Below are 18,691 nucleotides of genomic sequence, written 5' to 3' on the forward strand. Positions count from 1 at the left end.
TGTGGGGCTGTTTGCAGAGAAGCAGAAATGCAGCAACAGCCACTGCCACGAAATGAGGGGAAGTCCTGAGTGCTCCAAGGAGGAGATTTTTCTTTGCCTATCAGTGCTGCCCAAACCTCCCAACGACAGACACAGAAAAAGGAATTACATTTACCAGTATCCCTAAATGCTGTATCCAGGGAAATCCCCTGCTGGGATAAGGCTGCTCTCCTGCAGCTCCTCCCTGCTGCCCACTGCAGTGCTGTCCCCTCATCCTGTATTCAGCTTTGGTTCTTGCTGCTCAGAGCCTGCAACTCCCTCTGAGCTGCTCAGCCTGATGTGGAACAGCAGCAGAGCACAGGGAGCTGGCACTCACTCAGATGGGATTGTCCCAGGAAAGCTTACACCTTCCTCTTAACCATCTCCGTAAAGCCCAGCTGGGACTGGGACAGCTGGAGTTGGGTTTGGCTCCAAAAACACAAGCATAAGTGTTTAAGTGCTCGTTTTGTTCTCAGAGTAAATGCTTTACCCCCCTGGCACTCGTTTGCAAACCCAACAAAGCTGCTGTGAGCGCTGGCTCTAATGGGCTCTGCCTCAGCCATTGCTGAAATCCCTCCTGTTACTGAAAAAGGAGTGAGGAGGGAGAGATGGGGCTGCTGGGCTGGGAAAGTGGGAAGAGGAGTCACTCAGCCAGATCTCCCTACAGCCACCTGAGAGCTGAGGAATTAACTGAGTCATTACTCCAGGCAGTGCCCAGAGTTCCCTTCCCGTGTAGAAAGAAGTGTTTGACAGGGTCAGGCAGGGCTGGGCTCTTCAGGGAGAGGGGAATGACTCTGCTCAGGGCAAGAGACGGTTCAGGGGGGAGGAACTGGACGATCTTAAAAGTCCCTTCCCATCCAAACCATTCCATGACTCCTCTGAGCCAGCTGCTGGGGGGCACCGAGTGCTCCCTCTCCCTTTCCAGCACCTTCCCTTGGGTCAGGTGGGATGGAGGCAGGTGTGTGCCACACAAACCTGACATCACTTCTGCTCCTCAAGCCATGTGAGGAGGCAGAAGGCACAGGAATAATTAGGAAAGGGATCCACCTCCTCTCTGAAAGTTACACCTGGTCCCCATTCTCAGCCCAGCAGAGCTGGGCACACCCAGCCTGCTCAAAGTGCAGAGCACGTTCCTCCCTGTTAGGGCAGCTCTGAAAGGGGCCAGGCCAGGAACCTCCATCAGATCTGAGCTACAAAAGGTGCTGGGAATGATTTTAAGCCCCTTTCCTGTGGACAGACCAGAAGAAGCAGACAGCTTCTCACCCTTCCCAGGCAGAAGCCAAGGGTTGTCACTGAACCACAGCTAAGTGCTTTCAAATCCATGTTAAGGCATCGTGGTTCCTGACAGTGCCTTAGAACTAAGGATCAGGGCTTTTAAGGATGCTCCACCTCCCAGAGGAGGAGGAGTCACAGAGAGGCAAAAGGATGAGTGAGGTGAACACAAAGGCACAAGACAGGACCAGGAGTTTTATTTGAACACAGTGAGTTGAGTACAGCAGCAGAACTCCTTGAGTCCATCTTGCTTCACATCATATCAGGAGGTGGCTGACAGTAGCTGGCTCGGAGTTGTTCCATCAGGAATCCATTCCCAGTTTCAGGAGGTTGAACCCATCCCTGCAGTGCCTGCAGCCACCCCAGGCTGGCTCCTGCTGCTGAGCTGCTCAGTTCTCGTACTTGTGCTTGATGTGTTTCCACAGTTTCTGTGTGGAAAACAAGCAGGAAAAAAAAAAATCAAGATATTTTAGGCAGCTTCTCAGTGGTGTTGGGATAACAAAATCCAAAACCCAAATTATCCTGCCTGGGGTCGTGGTGATGGAGTCCTGTACTGGATCTGGGGGACACAGGATGCACATGGGGGCTCCTGGCTTCTAATGTGGACAGGCAAGAAGCTGCAGAGATTCCCCTTCCCCTGGTCTGGATTAGTGGCCCAGAGCCACTGCCTTGAATTCCCACCCAGACTGGAGAGGGCAGTTCTGCTCCCGCACATAAGGGATGCACAGAACATTCCTATTCATAGAACCATGGAATGGTTTGGGTGGGAAGGGACCTTAAAGCTCATCCAGTGCCATTCCCATGGCCAGGGACACCTTTCACTGTCCCCATCCAGCCTGGCCTTGGGCACTGCCAGGGATCCAGGGGCAGCCACAGCTGCTCTGGGCACCCTGTGCCAGGGCCTCCCCACCCTCAGAGGGAAGAATTCCTTACCAATATCCCATCTAACGCTGCCCTCTGGCACTGGGAAGCCATTCCCCCTTGTCCTGGCACTCCATGCCTTGTCCCAAGCCTTTTTCCAGCTTCCTGGAGCCTCTGTAGGCACTCAATAGGGCTCTAAGGTCTCCCCCAAGTCTGGCTCAGTATCCTGCAATCATCATCCCGTCACTGCTGTACTCAGGAACCTAAGGACGACTTGACCCCTTTCACCCAAGGTTCACGCTGGGGACACCCGAGGCCACCAGCCCTAATCCCCTCCCTCTGCCAAGGGCAGATCGGCCAAGCCGGGGGTCTACAGAGCACAAAACAAGCTCCTTTTACCCCTCCCGCTCCCCACCCCCTTGCACGCCCCTTCCAAGCGGCCAGAGAAGCCCCGACCACCGAGCGCCACGACAGCCGCGGAGCCCCCTCGGGCGCGGCCGAGCCGCGCTGACCCTCAGCGAGCGCCGGGGCCGAGGCCCGCGCAGGGCCCAGCGGGGCCGCCCTGACCTTCAGCGCTGGGCCCGCGCGCGGGCGGCCCCGGCGGGGCCTTACCCAGCCCTTACCCCTTCGTTGAGCCGCTCGAAGAGCGCGTCCGCACCCTGGTCGAAGGCGCGCTCGAAGAGCACCGCGCCCAGCACGACCGACAGCGCGAATGTGGACGTGCGGCGGAACAGCGACCCGTACACCTGCCGCAGCAGCGCCATCTTGGCCGCGCGCTCCGCGCCTGCGCCGCGTGGCGGGGGCTGCTGGGGGATGTAGGCGGTGCTCTGTAATTAAGACGCAGTGCTGGGCGCGCCGTGGGGCATGCTGGGAGTTGTAGGCCGCGCTGTGTGCCGGTTGCGATCTGCGCGTGCGCCCTTGCCGTGGGGTATTGTGGGAGTTGTAGGCGGCGCGGCGCGGGCCTGGCCGGAGGTGGGTGAGCGTGGCGGGTGTGCTCCGTGCGAGGGCTCCGTGCGAGGGGTCCCTGTGAGGCTTCGCTCGTCCTGGCTCTCCCGCCTTCTCCTCAGCGGCCTCCGCTGGGCAACCCTGGGGTCTCTGCCCGGCTTTGTGCGGTGAAACCGGCCCGGCTGCGGGTGGGGCTGGGGCGGGACCCAGACGGGGCGGAGGGGGCAGAGACACCCCGGGCCAGCCCTGCCCTGCCCTGCCCTGCCCTGCCCTGCCCTGCCCTGCCCTGCCCTGCCCTGCCCTGCCGGGGTGTCCGGGCAAGGATGACAGGGACTGGAAAGGGGTTGCGGTCACTGCTCTCAGCTCACTCCCGGCGGGGGCGTGGGAGCGGATTTCGGGTGTTTTCTGCAGCTTGGGGTTGCAAGGGGTGGTTGGTGTCAGTGTGGGGGGAGTAGGAGAGGGGTGCGGGGCTCATAAATAATGGAATGGTTTGGGTGGGGAGGGACCTTGAAGCTCCTCCCAGTGCCACCCCTGCCATGGGCAGGGACACCTCCCACTGTCCCAGGCTGCTCCAAGCCCCAATCTCCAGCCTGGCCTTGGGCACTGCCAGGGATCCAGGGGCAGCCACAGCTGCTCTGGGCACCCTGTGCCAGAGCCAAAGGAGCGTCTGACAGCTGTTCCAGAGGCCTCGGGAAGAGTGGGACCTGGCCCCATGTGGCAAAGCAAAAGTGGGAACGTTCCCATTTGCTGCCCTCTCTTTGTGTTTCTCTCTTTTTAACATCAGTGAGGGTAGAGCAGCCCCGGGGTGACTCCAGCACGGGTGGGAGAGAGGTAAATTTGGATTTCGGAAGGCAGAACAGACCGGGGTGGGCTAGGGGAATCCTAACACTGAAGCTGTTTGCCCACAGGGCTGTTGTTAAACGAGTATCTACATGAAATTCCAGAGCAGACCCTCAAGTGACACTGCTCTGTTGTTTTGTTTGTCTCACCCACTCAGAAGTAGCACAAGGTCTGGCTGCAGAGTCATTTCTCCTGATTTATTTATGTTTGCTCCCTCATATGGTGACTGTGGGGATCCATGGAATTTTTCTGGGTTAGGGCAAGATGTCTGCTCTTTCTGGAAGGTGCCTGGCACATTTCTGTGGGTAGTGTTATCCCTTTGGAACCCCAGAATATCCCGACTGGGAAGGAACCCACCAGGATCATTGATCCAGCCCCTGGCCCTGCCCAGACACCCCAACAACCCCACCCTGGGCATCCCTGGCAGCGCTGCCCAAACGCTCCTGGAGCTCTGGCAGCCTCGGGGCCGTGCCCATTCCCTGGGGAGCCTGGGCAGTGCCCAGCAGCCTCTGGGGGAAGAACCTTTCCCTGCTCTGCAGCCTGAGCCTGCCCTGGCCCAGCTCCAGCCGCTCCCTTGGGTTCTGTCACTGGTCACCACAGAGCAGAGCTCAGAAAAACTCAATTGTTATTTTTCAAATGTAACTGCTCTGGATTATCTAAGACAAATTCCCCCAATCGCCCATAAATTGCTGCCACCAGGATGGTTTGTGTATGGTCAGGTTGGCGTTAATCCCAAACTGAGCTCTGGATTTCCAGTGGAAGGTGTTCCTGCCTGTGGCAGGGGTTGGAATGAGATCTTTAAGGCCCCTTCCAGCCCACACCATTCCATGAGTCTGTGACAGAACACAGGGAATGGCTTCCCACTGCCAGAGGGCAGGACTGGATGGGATTTTGGGAAGGAATTGTTCCCTGGGAGGGTGGGCAGGCCCTGGCACAGGGTGCCCAGAGCAGCTGGGGCTGCCCCTGGATCCCTGGCAGTGCCCAAGGCCAGGCTGGACATTGGGGCTGGGAGCAGCCTGGGACAGTGGGAGGTGTCCCTGCCATGGCAGGGGTGGCACTGGATGGGCTTTAATGTCCCTTCCAACCCAAACCACTCCATGATTCCATGATTTCCTCTGGGTGTGATGGAAAGCAGGATCTGTTCCTCTGTCATCAGGAAGGTGCTGGCACACACTGCTGCCGTTCCAAGTCTCCCCACAGATCTGAGCCCGTTTAAATTGGCAGCTGAGTATCATAAGCCTGACACTTGGATTTAATTAATTCACATCTGCCTGGATATCCAAAGTGGCTGGAATGGCCCCGAGCCCGGGCTGTGAGAAAGCAGGAAATTGAGGTCACAGCCCAGCAGCACCTCCGGGGTTCGGTGTGGAGAGCAGCAGCTCCCCTCGGACAAAGGAGTCTGTGCCCCTTCCGGGGTCACCTTCCTCCCTCTGCCCGGTGAAACACCCCGGAGAGTCCCAGATAAAATCTGCAGCTGACTCAGAGCAGCGTGGAGTGTTCTGGCAGCAGCTGGAGAAGGGAAAATGTAGGATGGTGCACATGAGATCTCTGCTGGAGCTGTCCCAAGGCTGAGGGACACACCTTCGAGGTGCCTCACAACAGGGCATTGCTCACCCAGCAGGGCTCCAGGAGGCACAGCGCAGCATTTCTGTTACACTTTCATACAACACAGAGCCCTGGGTGGGTTTTTTTTGTATTTGCATTTATTCAGGAAGACTTTTAAGCTGGCACAAAGCCTGGCTGGAAGCGTTTATGGCTGCGGTGGGTCCAGGTCTGAGTGCCCTGATTCAGTTGCAAATCAGGGGCTGGAGATGCTGAGAGGAAACGGCCGAGCTGAGGCAGTTCTTTATAGAACAGCTACATTTACTTTATTTCATAATGACTAAGATGGATTTAATTAGGAACCATCTCCGTTTTCAGCTGAATAATGCTCTTTGTTTATTGCTGGAGCCGTTTGGGGAGATGGAAATAGGTTGGTGCTGCTCAGAAGCAGCTTTTTATTCCTCCGGACTTGCAGAGCGCTGGGAAGTGCGGGTGCTGCAGAGAGTTGGCAGAACCCAGCAAGGTATCCGTGCAGTGGAATCCTTGGGAATAAGTGTTGGGTATAATCACTGAAGGGGGAAGTCTCAGGGAGAATCTGATACTCCTCTAATTGCTTTTTACATTCCGTCCGTCCCCTGCAATGGCAATTGCTTGGAGAATTTGGGAGCAGGCAGCCGTGGGATGTGGGATCTGGCTGTCTGGAATCTGCAGGAGCTTTCTGCCCTGTGTGTTGGGGGAGGAGGGGGAAGGAGCTTCTGCAATTATTGCTGTCGGGGTGATGAAAGAGAAAGTTTGAAATACGATTTCAAAGGCTGGCTGCTGCTGGGCTTCCGCAGGCAGAATTCCCTGGGAGATCTCTGGAAACTTGTGTGGGACCACTGCAGAATCTCATTTGTTTTCCCTGTTTGCAGCATTCTCTTCTGCAGAGATGGAGTGCAGGAGCCAGCAGCTGAGACAGGGAGCTTTTTGTGTCACCAGGAACTTTGGGAGACTATGGAATAACATGTGGAACAGGGATTTTTCAGTATTTAAAAGCAGCCCCTGCCAGTGGGCCGGACATGTTCCCTCTGAATTGCAGCAGCCCCACCACAGCGCTGCAAATCTGGCTCCAAAACTCAGGGATGTAAAGACTGAGGGAATTTATGGCTCCATGCTCATTAAGCAACACTTGGGTTTGGATTCTTGGGCTGGAGGAGGACGATTCCAGACCTCAAGCCCTGCAGAGCTGAGTTGGGATCAGCCCAGGGCGTGGAGGGTTTGGGGTCCCAGCACACACGGCTGGGGCATGGCCAATCCTCACCCCGCAAGGACAGAACCTCAACACGAAATTTCCAGTTCACTTGGACCATCTGAACATTTTACCTTCGGTGTGGAGGTTTTCAATCCAATTTTAAAAATCTCAGAAGGTCTTTCCATCGAATGCAGCTTTGCTTTAACTCGTGGTGTGGGGGCTCGGGGATTTCCAGGGGTTTGATTTCGAAGCAGCAGTTCTGGTGAGCAGGGGAGGGAAGGCAGCGTGGTGCTGGTGCTCGTGCTGGGATGGATGTCTGGCAGGAGGCTTGGCAGCCCTGCCTGAGCTGGGCACGCCGGGCTCTGAGGGATTGCCTGGTGCTCTGCTCTTCCTACTGAGCCAGAGGAATTGGCCAGGAGGCTGTGATTGATTCCAGACCCGTTTTATTTATAAAATCTTTATTTCTCGTGCCAGTCTCCATGCCATTTTTAAAATGCATTCGGCTGTCAAAGTGTCAGAACCTGGAGAATTGCTTTTGGAGTTTATCTCCCAGTCCATCCATCTTTGCCACTCATCAGGTGCTTTTATATCCCTCGGGAGAGAGCTTGCAGCTCCTTCAGGGTGTCTGTTGTACCTCCAGCAGGGACATCCAATGGGGGCAGGTGCCTGAAGGATAAGGCTGATCTCACCTGCACTGCCAGTGGCTCCAGGGCCAGCCCAGGTGGGAGCTCCCAAATTCTGTTGTGATCTTAGTGCTGTGCTCAACCTTGGTGCCAGAGGCTGGGGAGGATGAGGAGAGCAATCCATGATGTACAGGAAAAAACAGGTGGCTCAGTGGGTTGTAGGAAATATGTCCTGTAGTGCTTGTAGTGCAGCTTCCCACCTGCAGGACAGGTGAGGTGAGCTTTGGTTTTATGTTTGAGGATAAAATAAATTGCTTTGCTGAGTTTCTTCCTCACCTTGCAGAGATGGACACCAGGGAGTTTCCTTCCTCTTTTGTGTCAGCTCGTGGAGGTTGTGGTCAAAGGTCCCCAGCACCTCCAGCTCCTCCTGTTTGCACCTTGGATGGTTTGTGCTGCACCTTGCCTGGAGCCTTTGGCTCTCTGTTCCATGTGGTCTGAACTCAGGGAAGGAGAATCCTTCCAGCAGAGCTGTTGTTGCTTTGGGTGACAGAGATAAATGCAGATCCAAGCCTTTTCTCCCATGTACAGGCAGCAGATCCTGCCCCAGCAGTCTGTGATGGACAAGGATATAAACTGTTGGGTCTCACCTCTTTCTCTGTCTGCCAACCCTAAGTGATTTGAGTTCTCCTCCTTTGGAAGCAGGCCCTGTAAATCCTGGATCTTCCATTCCCATGGCTGGGCGCCGAGGAGCTGCCTGGTGATTCCAGGACATGCTGATGCTGTTTTGCCAGGAGAGAGATGGGGAAAAGGTACTTCTGTGACTACTGTGACAGGTCCTTCCAGGACAACCTGCACAACAGGAAGAAACACCTCAATGGAGTGCAGCATCTCCGGGCTAAGAGACTCTGGTACGACTTATTCCGAGGTGGGTGCTCCCAGCTGTCTGCCACTCCCTTTCTGGGACTGGGGAGGTGATGGATGAGGTGGGGGAGTGGGAATAGAAGATAAATCAGCACTGATGGTTTATACACTCTGTGTGCCTGCGAATTGAGCACTTGATGCTGCTGCCTCAAGCAGTCTCAGAGGTGAAATCCTTGTGTGTGGCTCTGACCTGTCTCACCACACAGCTCCAGGTGTGTTAGTGCCAGCCTGAGGAGTGTGGTGGGAATGGGTTAAACTGGCTGTGAAACCATTGCCTGGGTGTCCCTCTGCTTCCTTCTGGTCCAAGACACGATGGGATATTGCTGTGCCCAGGATCTTTACCTGGGTTCATCCCTTGTCTCCCCAGATGCTGCTGCTATCCTGCAGGAGGAGCAGACCAAGAAACCTTGTCGGAAGTTTCTGCAAACAGGTGAGCAGTTCTGAGGTGGAGAAAAGGGCCTGGCTCCAGCAGCTCCTTCCAGAGCCAACCCAAGGCTGGAGGGAGGGATTTGGGCCTGTGTCTGGCATCCAGGTGTGATGGAGTCTGGGTTTGCCTGCACAGGGACCTCGTGTGGGTGGTTCTCATGGAACTCTGTGGCTTTTCCCAAAATCATTTAAGTTGGAAAAGGCCTTTAAGATCACCAAGTCCAAATGTCAATACAGCACCACCATGTTTACTTTTAAACAATGTCCCCAAGTGCCACATCCACACATTTTTTTGAATATTTGCAGGGATGGTGACTGCACCACTTCCCTGGGCAGCCCATTCCAATGCTTTACAACCCTTTCTGTGAAGAAATATTTCCTAATATCTAATCTAGAGGATTTTGAAATTGAAATAGAATTTTCAAATCTCACCATTTCATTCCAGGACAGTGTGATTTTGGGTCCAACTGCAGATTTTCCCACATGACAGAGCAGGACCTGGAGAAGCTGAGTGCCCAGGTTCAAGGTGAGTCCTCCAACAAGGCAATGTCCAGGGATCTCCTTGAAGGGAGAGTTGCTGCAGGGGGGTCCTGCGAGGGGGGGGTCGTGCAGGCTGTGATCCCCTGCTGCCTGCACAGAGCTAGCCAAGCGTGGATCCCTCCCTCCTGCTCCCCAGTGCTGTGTGAGCCTGGAAGTGCTGCAGTTTGTCATATGCTGCCTGCTCTCGAGCTGCTGGCACAGACACAAACCTGGAGCTGAGCAGTGCTGTTACCACTTGGCAGCAAGAGTTTGGAGTGGGCTTCGTGAGCCCTCGGGGTTTTGTTCAGTCAGGGAATAAAAACTGTCAGCAGCAGAGGGCACTGGTACATCACATCCCCTTAAATTTATGGATTTGATTTCCCCCCACCTTGCTGCTATTACCAGGGAGCTGCTGCTTCCACCCGTGGGAAGAGCTGGTGGGAAGAGCTGTCCTGCTGTCGGGCTGTGAAAGGGGTCCTGGATCCAGAAACAGCCTCTGCTTGGGTGGCTTTGGATGGAAGTGAAGAGTGGGCAGAGGGTGGATGGCAGCTGCTCCCTGCTGGGAGTCTGCAGAGCACTTTTGAACTTTTTCTCATTCTGGGACTTCCATTCTTGGAACTACTTTTCTTTTAGAGAAAAGAGGTGGTAGCTGTGTTTTCTCCATAGGAGTTGTTACTTTAGTGGTTAAGGAAAATCACAGAATCACAGACTGGGCTGGGTGGGAAGGAATCTTAAAGCTCAGCTCATTCCACCCCTGCCATGGGCAGGGACACCTTCCACTAGACCAGGTTGGTCCAAGCCCCATCCAGCCTGGCCTTGGACACTTCCAGGGAGTTTGAGTGAGGTGTTGGTGAGAGCTTGTGGAATGGTTGAAATCTCCACTGGAGATCATCTGATCCCAACCATGCTGAAAGCAGGGTGAACTCAAGCAGGGTGCTCAGTTGTATTTTGAATATCTCAAGGCTGGAAACTCTGTGGGTGACCTGATCCACTGTTTGACTAGGTTCATAATAAAAATGTATATATTTTTAAATATTTAAATAGAAATTCCTAACGGAAATTCCTTTACTTTGGTTTATGCCCACTGTGTCTGTACTGGGGAGCCCAGCACTGGGCACAGCACCCAGATGTGGCCTCACAGTGTGGAGTAGAGAAGGATCCCTTCCCCGAGCTGGTGTCCCAGTGCAGCCCAGCTTGGAGCAGCTCTCATGCCCACATCCTCGCTGGAGCCAGCTGTTGTTTTGCCAAGAGTCTGGCAAAGCCAGGCTGAAGTGTTGGAAGTGTGGGATGTGAGATGGGGGAGAGTGCGTGGGGTAGAGCTTCTCCTGGCCCTCAGAGGGATCCCATTTGGGGAGGAAGAGCTCAGGGGAGCCAGGGGGAGGCAGGCAGGCAGCACAGAGCTATTCCAGGCCGTGCTGAGTCAGTGTGTGAGCCCCCGAGGTGACTCTGAATCAATCTCTGAGCGCCACTGGCGGTCGATAAAACCACGGCGGGCACGGAGCGCTCCAGCCCTTCCCAGAGTCACCTTGCAGCCAGAGCCTCTCCCTGACCCCCCTCTGCTGGGCTCCCGAGGGTGGCACAGAGTGACAGACACAGGAACCTGTAGCATTTGCAGGCGCTGGCTGTTCCTGCAGGGGAAGTGGGAGCTCTCTGGAGCGGAGCAGGGAAGGCTGGCAGCTCCTCTGCGCTCGGGCAGCTTTCCTTGCCAATTACACTTGTTACTGAGTATTGACTTGTGTCAAACGGGTCGGTGTAAGTGCAGGATTGGCTGCTGAGAGCCAATTCCAGGGAGATTACTGGGAAACCTTGCATTTGTGTCCTGGAGTCAAACATTTCATTTACCAATTAACCCTGAAGGAGCGATGGCTGGGGGACAGGGGGTGCTTGCTGGGAGAATTCAGTCCTGCTCACCTCTCTCCTGGTGTGGCTTTGGGCATCACACAGACTCTGATCAGAGGGATTTGGTGGAGGAGAGGTAACAGACTGGATGGAAGGATCAGATGCTGTCTGGTGAGTCACAGGGTCATTTCAGCACCCCTTCAGCTGCCAAAGCACCCGTGTGTCTCAGGTGCTGGGGCTGAGGGCAGAGTTGAGGACAAGCTCACGTGTGGCAGGGTGTGCAGTTCACACTGATGGATCCTCCATCAGTAATGTCCCACGTGCATTCCCACTCAGTCTCAGGGTTTCTGTGCCATGAGAGCCATCCCAAGCCGCAGCCAGCGGGATTGCAGCAATCTGGATCAAGCTGTCTCTCACTGACCCAGTGTGAGATTTTGACAGGTTTGGAGCCAGGGGTGGTCGGAGATTTGAGATGAGCTGAGAGGCTGGAAGCTCCAGAGCCTTCCCAAGCCTGGGCTGACCATGCTGGGGGTGGCCAGGCTGGTGGGGGATGCTCTTCTGGTGGGCCCACTGTGCTGCTTAACCCCCCTTTCCTCTGCTGTGATGCAGGCAAAGCCTTGTCTGACTTTTTTTCACCCAGCTGAACCGTGATGGCACTTTCTTTATCATGTAAATATTGAACCTGTCCCTGAGTCCCTGTGAGTGTTTGGTGTTGGTAGCTCCGTGTCAGTGAACTCACCTTGATAACGAAGCATTTTTATCACAGCCAAAGGAAACGTGACATTATCCTTAACATTTGGCCTTTTTAATGCTGGGAGTCCATCCTGTCGTTTGTGTGAGTTTTGTGGGTTAAGTAGGAAAAATTCTGGATGATTCCCTGTTCTAGAACAGCTTGGAGCCTGGCCTACTTAGGCGTCAGCATCTCTGCACCCTGTAGAATATCCTCATCGAGAAGCAACAGTTTACACCTTCAGCAGGGAGCAAGCTCATATTCCCAGCTGTTCCCCCATCAAAGCATTAGCCTTCTGCATCTGCTGCATCATTCATCAGCCAGACACTTCCAGGCTGTCATTTTAAGTACAGTCATGTCAGGAAAAGTCACTGTCAAATTGCCATCTCCTTGCTTGGAGTTATTGGCTCCCCTCTAATCCGTGTCCCCGGTGCGGGTGGGATCGACCTGGCTGGGCTCTGGTGCCTCCAGCCAGCCAGGGCTGTGAGGGGAGGGCACAGCTGGGTGAGTGTTTGCAGGATGGTGATGAGGTTGAAAGGATCTGAGGGACCCCGCTGGGGTGGCTGGAGTCAACTGGTTTAACTGGGTGGGGAGCGGGAGGAACGCTGGCACTCAGCTGCAGAGTGGTCGCTTGTTCGGCTGCTCCTCTTGCAGGGGCTCCTCAGCCTCAACTCAGCCATGCCCTGGTGCTGTTCTTGTGCTCTGGAGGAGTTGGGGTTCCACATCATCCACCAGGGAGGCAGCTGAGTGATTCCCTGTGCGTCTCTTTGCTGGATGGGAGCTGAAGGATCTCCTGTGCATCTCCTTGCTGGGTGACCTGCCCGTACTGGGGGTTCCATCTCTCATACAGCAATGCCTTTTTCAAGAAGAAAACCCATGGGAAAAGTTGCCTGGGGAGAGAAGATAAATGTGGACCCCACTCTGGCATCGTCAGAGGCATTTCATGACTACAGATGCTCTTTTAATGGCTGTAATTAGACTTTGAAGCAAACACCACAGTGAGGAGGAGGAGGAAGTACCTTCACACCTGTCCGGCTGCACGGCCACCTGTGGGGAGCAGGGGTTGGTAAAGGCCTTTCAGAGCTGCTTCTTGGAATTCAGGGAGTATTTCCAATCTCAGGGTGCATTCAGTGATCCCTGGATGGGATGTGTGTGCTCCAGAGCGACATGGACATCAGCAAGGTGGGCAGAGCTGGAGAGTTGCCTGTCCCTGCTACCGTATTTCTGAGCCTGAGGGTTGGAATGCTCTGGAGCTGTGAGAACAGGGAGACAGCTGGATGTCTTTCTGATGTGGATACCTGAGGCCTCATTTGGGGCAGTGTGAGCCTGGAGTGGTCCCATGGCATCCAGTGAACTTTTCTGGATGGGACCTTGAGTTGTGGCTGCCCCATCCCTGGTGTGGTACCTTGGGGCTCCCTGCTCTGAACAGAGAGGCTTCAGCTGTTTATGCTCTGTTCTCTGTTGGGGCTGGGAGATGGAAGAAGAGGAAATTGCAGTGGTACAGAGAGGTGGGAGAGGTTTTTCTCTGTGATTTTCTTCCCTGCCTCATTGAAGCCTCTCATAGCCACTGCTTGTACCCTTGCCGAGGTGGGATGTGCTCAGGAGGTGGAAAAACGTGGAACAAAGGGAAATAAGATGCTCAAAGTTGCCAGGTGAGTCTAACCCTGAGTGTGAGCAGTGCCCAGCTCTCCAGGCTGAGCTTCTTGCTTCCCCATTCCCCCACCTGGCCTGTTGGTCGGGTTCACCCCAGGTGGCTCTGCTGGGGCTTAGATCCTTGGGAACAACTGTGGGAGACTGGAACATTCCTTTCTCTGACCTTATCGACGGATTCAGAGCAGCACCCAGACATCAGGACCACAGTGGGCTGGCTGTGGTGGCACTGGGCACATCATCACCCCACCCAGCAGCAGCAGCAGCGGCTGAAAAGGCTGGGTGACAAATTATCCATCTGGCTGCTCATTGTGTAGCACATCCCTGCCATCCCAATTAGTATTCAACAGGCAGATGAATAATTGGTTGCCACCAGTAGGATGAAGTGATCCTTCACTCTGCCCAAGCACTATTAATTTCACACCCTGTCTGCAAAGGTATAATATTTTCCTTAAACGTGTGACATATGGGTGGGTGTGAAGCAGGCTCCTGCAGGGCATGGCTGCAGGCACCTTGATCCCTGAATGGGATCAGGGATCCCCCGGAGGGATGGATGAGTGGGGCAGAGGGAATGACATGCAGCTGCCTCTCCTTCCTTTTTATCGTCACTGGTGTTTGGTTTTCTGAGTTCCCTGTTCTGTTAGGTGGGAAGTTTCCAGTAGGCTGGAGATGGAATCACTGGGGGCTTGTCCTCATCCCTGATGTGCTGGGAGGAGTGTGGCTGTGTCAGGACTCCTGCTAGACCTGTTCACCACCAGCTCCCTCCCTGCAGCTAGGGGCAACTGGGGAGCTTTGCTAACTGGGCAGCTGTGGGTTTGTGCCATGCTGGCTCTGTGCCCTTCTCCCCGTGGGGTGCCTGTGGGCACCTGCCCCACACAGCCCTTCCAGAGTGACTGGAGGGGTTGAAATCTTGATTCAGTAAACAGCAGAAGTTTCCTGCTGTTTTCCTTCCTCATTCCTAACTTGCATGAGAAATAGAACAAGGAGTAATGGGTTCAAACTGAAAGAGGTTAGATATAGGTTGGATTCAATGATCTCTCCTGAACCTAATTGATTCTGTAATTCTGTGATATATGGAAAAAATTCTTCCCTCTGAGGGTGGGGAGGCCCTGGCACAGGGTGCCCAGAGAAGCTGGGGCTGCCCCTGGATCCCTGGCAGTGTCCAAGGCCAGGCTGGACATTGGGGCTTGGAGCAGCCTGGGACAGTGGGAGGTGTCCCTGCCCATGGCAGGGGTGGCACTGGATGAGCTCTAAGGTCCCTTCCAACCAAGCCATTCCATGGTTCTAAATGCAGGAACTTGTCTCCTGGTTCTCTCTGCCCTGGTTCTGCCCCTGGGCTGGTGACAGCTCTGCCTGGGCTGTGCAGGGGTTGGGGACACATCAGGCAGCGAGCTCCTTAACCAGCCCTGACAGCAGCTCCGGGATCCGTCTGCCGGCTGGAACACGCACCTGGAACCTCCCGAGACTCTCCTGAGCTGCCAAGGCTGCCTCGATCCCAACACTGTCCCTGTCACTCCCACCTAGCAGGGCAGGGGTGGCACAGTCACTGCTGCCAGTTGGAGGGACACGGCTCTGGAAACGGCTTGGGGCCAGCCAAGGCTGTTCCAGGCGAGGATGAGGGTGATCAGTCCCGGGGGAGAGGTGTCAGACTCCCCTCAGTGCCCAAACTGCCACCGTGCTGGCTTAGCTCCTGTTCCCTGCTCTGCCTGGCTGGAGCTGTCACCAGGGATGGCTCCAAGCATCAGATGGCAGGAGGGCAGAGGAGGAGGAGGAGGTGCACACTCTCTCCACCCTGTAAACTGTGCAGGGTAATGAGCAGCAGGTTTAATGGAGTGAAAGGACAAGGGCCTGGTGGCTCTTTCTCTCATGGCCCTCCCTCTGATCCAGCCCTCTCTAATCTCAATCTCTCTCTCAAGCAGGAGAGAAAAGGCTGAAGGAGCTGCAGAGGGAGGGAGCAGATATCCCTCCTGGCACCATCGAGGACTGGCTGGACAAGAGAGCCCAGAGGCTGAGTGCAGCTCAGAGTAACAGGTACTGGGGACTGGGGATCATGCAGGGGATCCCAGCAGAGGGGGATCCCACAGGAGGGCTGGGATAGCGGAGGGTGCAGGGGGTCAGAGGTGCCAACACCCAGCCAGCACTCGTGAGGGGCCCGTGTGTAGATCCAGCCCTGGCTGCCCCTGTCAGGGATGTGTGCACAGGGGACACACTTGGGGCACAAGCAGAGGGGTGCCCCTTGCTCTCTGCGGAGTGCACAGACACACCTGCCAGGACAGAGCCGGTGCTGTGCTGCCTCATTAACGCCCGGGGTTCAGCGGCAGGGGCCTGCTTTCATCTGTTGACAGCTCCCCCATCCCCTGCCTGCCAGGGAGGGTGGAGCTGGCTCCTCCTCACAGTATCCGTTCGGATTCGGGTGCTGGCTGTTTCCTCACTCACCTGACTGTGCCGCAGACTTAATGGGATGACATTTGGGCAGGTGCCAAATCTCTCTTCTGTTCTTTCTCTGTTTGTTCCCGTCCTCTCTGTGTTTGGACTGGGCAGGATCTTCCTTCTGGTGCTTGTCTGAGCTTGTTGCTCTGGGATTGTTCTGTCCCTCGGCTTGGCTGCCCTTGGCCTTGCAGAGGTGCCCACATTCCTGTCCCCTACACATCACTTGCCCCATTTTGTTTATCCTGCCTGTAAATCCCTGGAACTTGGGGTAGATCAGCTCTTAACAGAAGACAGCCATCACTATTCCCAGAGGAATTTCTAGACCTTCAGAACTACTTGGTCATACCCAGAGGAATGTTCAGACCTTCAGAACTTGGTCCCTGATGCACAGAACAAATTTCCAGGGTTGTTGCTCTTTTTCCAGCCTCCCTGTCCCTGCAGCCTCAGAAACCATCTGCTACAGGAACTAAACACCAACTGTTGGAACTTCCCTTCCTCTCTCCAGCCTTGCCAATGCCTTTCCTGATCATCTCTGTTCTCCCCTTGTGCCCTCCAGCCCCTCGTTTCATGGGATTGATTTTTACCAATTTCCAAAGGAAACGTGCAGTGTGGATTTCCATCAGAACAGGGTCCAAGGCCTCAAAGCTTCTGAGATGCCACAAGTTCCATAAGTGTGGAAGTGGGTAGGGGAGAGGGATCCCATGAACACCTTCAGAAAGGAAATATTATTGACCTTGCTGGCCACTGGAGAATCCATGTGGGACAGCCATAGGGAACGCTCCAGCTGTAGGTAAACCTTGTAACTCATGAGACCCCAGGGAATTGAGTACCCAGGCAGCATCCTCCCTATTGATTAGTCCTGCTGCTCAGGGAACAGCTCATTAGGTGATGGCTCTGCTGCTCCACCTTGCAGCATTCCCTCTGCTCCGTATCTGCCGTGTGCCTGAGCCACATTGCTGGGGGAATGACACCAAATATCCCTGCCCAGAGGGGCTGGTGTGTGTCCTCATGGTCCTGCCTCACCCTGGGCTCTGGAGAATCCCCACTGAGGGGATAAACCTTAAACCAAGTGACTTTGCTCTGTGTTAGTTGCCTGGAAAATGCTCCTGGAAAACTACTCCTGTAGTTGGCTCTGGGCCACAGCCCCGCAGGGAGAGGAGGGTGCTGCTTCTCCCCGGGGTTATGTAAAGGAGTTTGATTAGATTTCTTCTAGCATAACAATTAAAAAGATTCATCAGAATCGGAGGTAGAGGCCTGAGAAGCTGCAAGGCTGCTGTCAGGGCTTGTGTGAGAGAACAAATGAGCTTCCTGCCCTTGGGAATTAATGGAAAAGGTACGTTTGCCATGAATTTAAACGTGCCCCGGTCAAGCTGGAGGCAAGAGAGAGATGCTTCTTGCTCCTGCACTCCTTCATCCCAGTGTGGTGTTTGCAGTGGCCTCGACCAGTAAAGCTGAGGGAGAGGGGCAGGGACAGAGTGATTCCCAGGCTGTGGGGCGGGGGAGAAGCCTCTTCCCTCTGCTGAAGGGTCCTCTGGTGAGCACACCCCGCTGGTTTGGCAGCTCCTCTGTTTCCGAGGGGTCCTTGTCCTTCGGGAAGTGCACAGCTGGCTCGGGATTCGGGCTGCTCGGAAAGAAACATCTGCTCATTTTTTTTGTTCTTCTCCCAGCTCACCTGTGTGAGGAGTGGGCATGGAGGGGCTGGGACCAGCCCTGCTGAGCCCCTCTCAGGGGGCTGTGCTGCTCCCCCACCCCAGAGCCTCTCACCTCAGTGTTCCCACCTGAGTTTTCACCGGCACACGCTGTGTTAGGAAGCGCTGCTTGGATAGGCTGGGAATGGTCGCACAACTGTTCTGGTGCTGGATTTGGGATGAGGGGGTGAATGAACTCATTTGGTGATAACCAAAACCCTCCTCTGCCAGCCCCTTCTCTTTGGGGGCTACTGGGGGGGGCACAGGGAAGCCCAGCATGGCCTTGGTGTCAGACTGAGACGCTGCTTCTCACCTCATCCCTTTCCATCTTCCCTCACAGTGCTCTTCCTGAGAAACCAGTGCCTTTCCAGTACCCTCCAGGCTGGCCACCAGTGCAGGAGCTGCCCCCGTCCCTGCAGGCCCCCCCGCCCGGGGGGTGGCCGGTGCCCCCCAACCTGCAGTGGGGCTGAGGCAGTGGCACCCCAGAGCCTGGCTGGGGCTGGCTGTCTGCCTCTGCTCCGGGAAGGAACAGGATTGTTTATACACACGTTGATATCAATAAACCCTCCCCCCGCCCATTGCAGCCTGTGTGTGTCGTGTTCCTGCTCCCCTGGCAGCCTCCCGTGGGCTGAGCCACTCCCGTGGCTCTCTCCCTGCCTCTGGAATGGGGATCCCTGCTCAGCAGAGCTCCAGCCCCTCGCAGGGGCTGTCTGTTGTCACCTGGAGCAGACATTCCCCGTTTCCCAGGGTAGGATCCATCCTCTCAGGTCGCTGCTGCCTGCTCTCAGTCCAGCTCCATGCTGGGCTCTGTGATCCAGGCTGCAGAAGGATCCAGGCTTTAATTTCCTCGGGTGTTTGTGCCGTGTTTGTTCCTGATCAGTTCAGGGTGTGACCCTGCCTGGGTCCGGGTGCTGGAGCTCCCAGTGGAGAGCCTGGGGAGCTTCCCTCAGCCCTGCTCCTGCTGTGCTGGAGGCGAGGGGCAAGGAAGGAAAATATCCCAAGGTTTCTCCACAGTGAGAGTTTGAGTCATCTCTCCTTGCTGGGAAGGGGTGGGGTGAGCCCTTGGCTGTCTCAGGAAGGGAGGTGGGTGCTGCAGCTCCAGGGACAAGGGGGGATTCTGTCCAGCAGCATCCCGGGAGGCAGCTCTCCGGCAGCG

The 18,691-nt window shown here is 55.4% G+C and overlaps 2 protein-coding genes across 4 annotated transcripts; one reads left to right on the forward strand and one right to left on the reverse strand.

Moving 5' to 3' along the window:
* Positions 1-1,471: 1,471 nt before the first annotated feature.
* On the reverse strand, positions 1,472-2,947 carry UQCR10 (ubiquinol-cytochrome c reductase, complex III subunit X). The gene is made up of 2 exons (XM_082293125.1): positions 2,775-2,947; positions 1,472-1,718 (listed from the first exon to the last, which is right to left on the reverse strand). The coding sequence occupies exons 1-2, from the start codon at positions 2,913-2,915 to the stop codon at positions 1,680-1,682; spliced, it is 180 nt and encodes a 59-aa protein (XP_082149251.1). The 5' UTR covers positions 2,916-2,947; the 3' UTR covers positions 1,472-1,679.
* A 143-nt stretch (positions 2,948-3,090) lies between these two features.
* ZMAT5 (zinc finger matrin-type 5) lies at positions 3,091-18,105 on the forward strand. 3 transcript variants are annotated; one of them, XM_082293167.1, is made up of 6 exons: positions 3,091-3,123; positions 8,035-8,257; positions 8,621-8,683; positions 9,125-9,205; positions 15,334-15,448; positions 17,876-18,105. In XM_082293167.1, the coding sequence occupies exons 2-6, from the start codon at positions 8,131-8,133 to the stop codon at positions 18,003-18,005; spliced, it is 516 nt and encodes a 171-aa protein (XP_082149293.1). In that variant the 5' UTR covers positions 3,091-3,123; positions 8,035-8,130; the 3' UTR covers positions 18,006-18,105. The 3 variants fall into 3 exon arrangements, with proteins under 3 accessions (XP_082149293.1, XP_082149295.1, XP_082149294.1); XM_082293169.1 differs by having other exon boundaries at positions 15,337-15,448; XM_082293168.1 differs by lacking the exon at positions 3,091-3,123 and adding an exon at positions 3,141-3,242.
* Positions 18,106-18,691: the final 586 nt, after the last annotated feature.

Source organism: Coloeus monedula (genome assembly GCF_965178545.1).
Source record: "Coloeus monedula genome assembly, chromosome: 18".
In the NCBI taxonomy this organism is placed as follows: domain Eukaryota; kingdom Metazoa; phylum Chordata; class Aves; order Passeriformes; family Corvidae; genus Coloeus; species Coloeus monedula.

Bases quoted from the DNA above. Each gene is read 5' to 3' on its own strand.
- UQCR10 (XM_082293125.1), bottom strand. From the start codon at position 2,915: ATGGCGCTGCTGCGGCAGGTGTACGGGTCGCTGTTCCGCCGCACGTCC. The intron at 1,719-2,774 runs GTAAGGGCTGGG...TTTTCCACACAG, and splicing joins TCGAGCGGCTCAACGAAGGG to AAACTGTGGAAACACATCAA.
- ZMAT5 (XM_082293167.1), top strand. From the start codon at position 8,131: ATGGGGAAAAGGTACTTCTGTGACTACTGTGACAGGTCCTTCCAGGAC. The intron at 8,258-8,620 runs GTGGGTGCTCCC...TTGTCTCCCCAG, and splicing joins CTGGTACGACTTATTCCGAG to ATGCTGCTGCTATCCTGCAG. The intron at 9,206-15,333 runs GTGAGTCCTCCA...CTCTCTCTCAAG, and splicing joins GCTGAGTGCCCAGGTTCAAG to CAGGAGAGAAAAGGCTGAAG.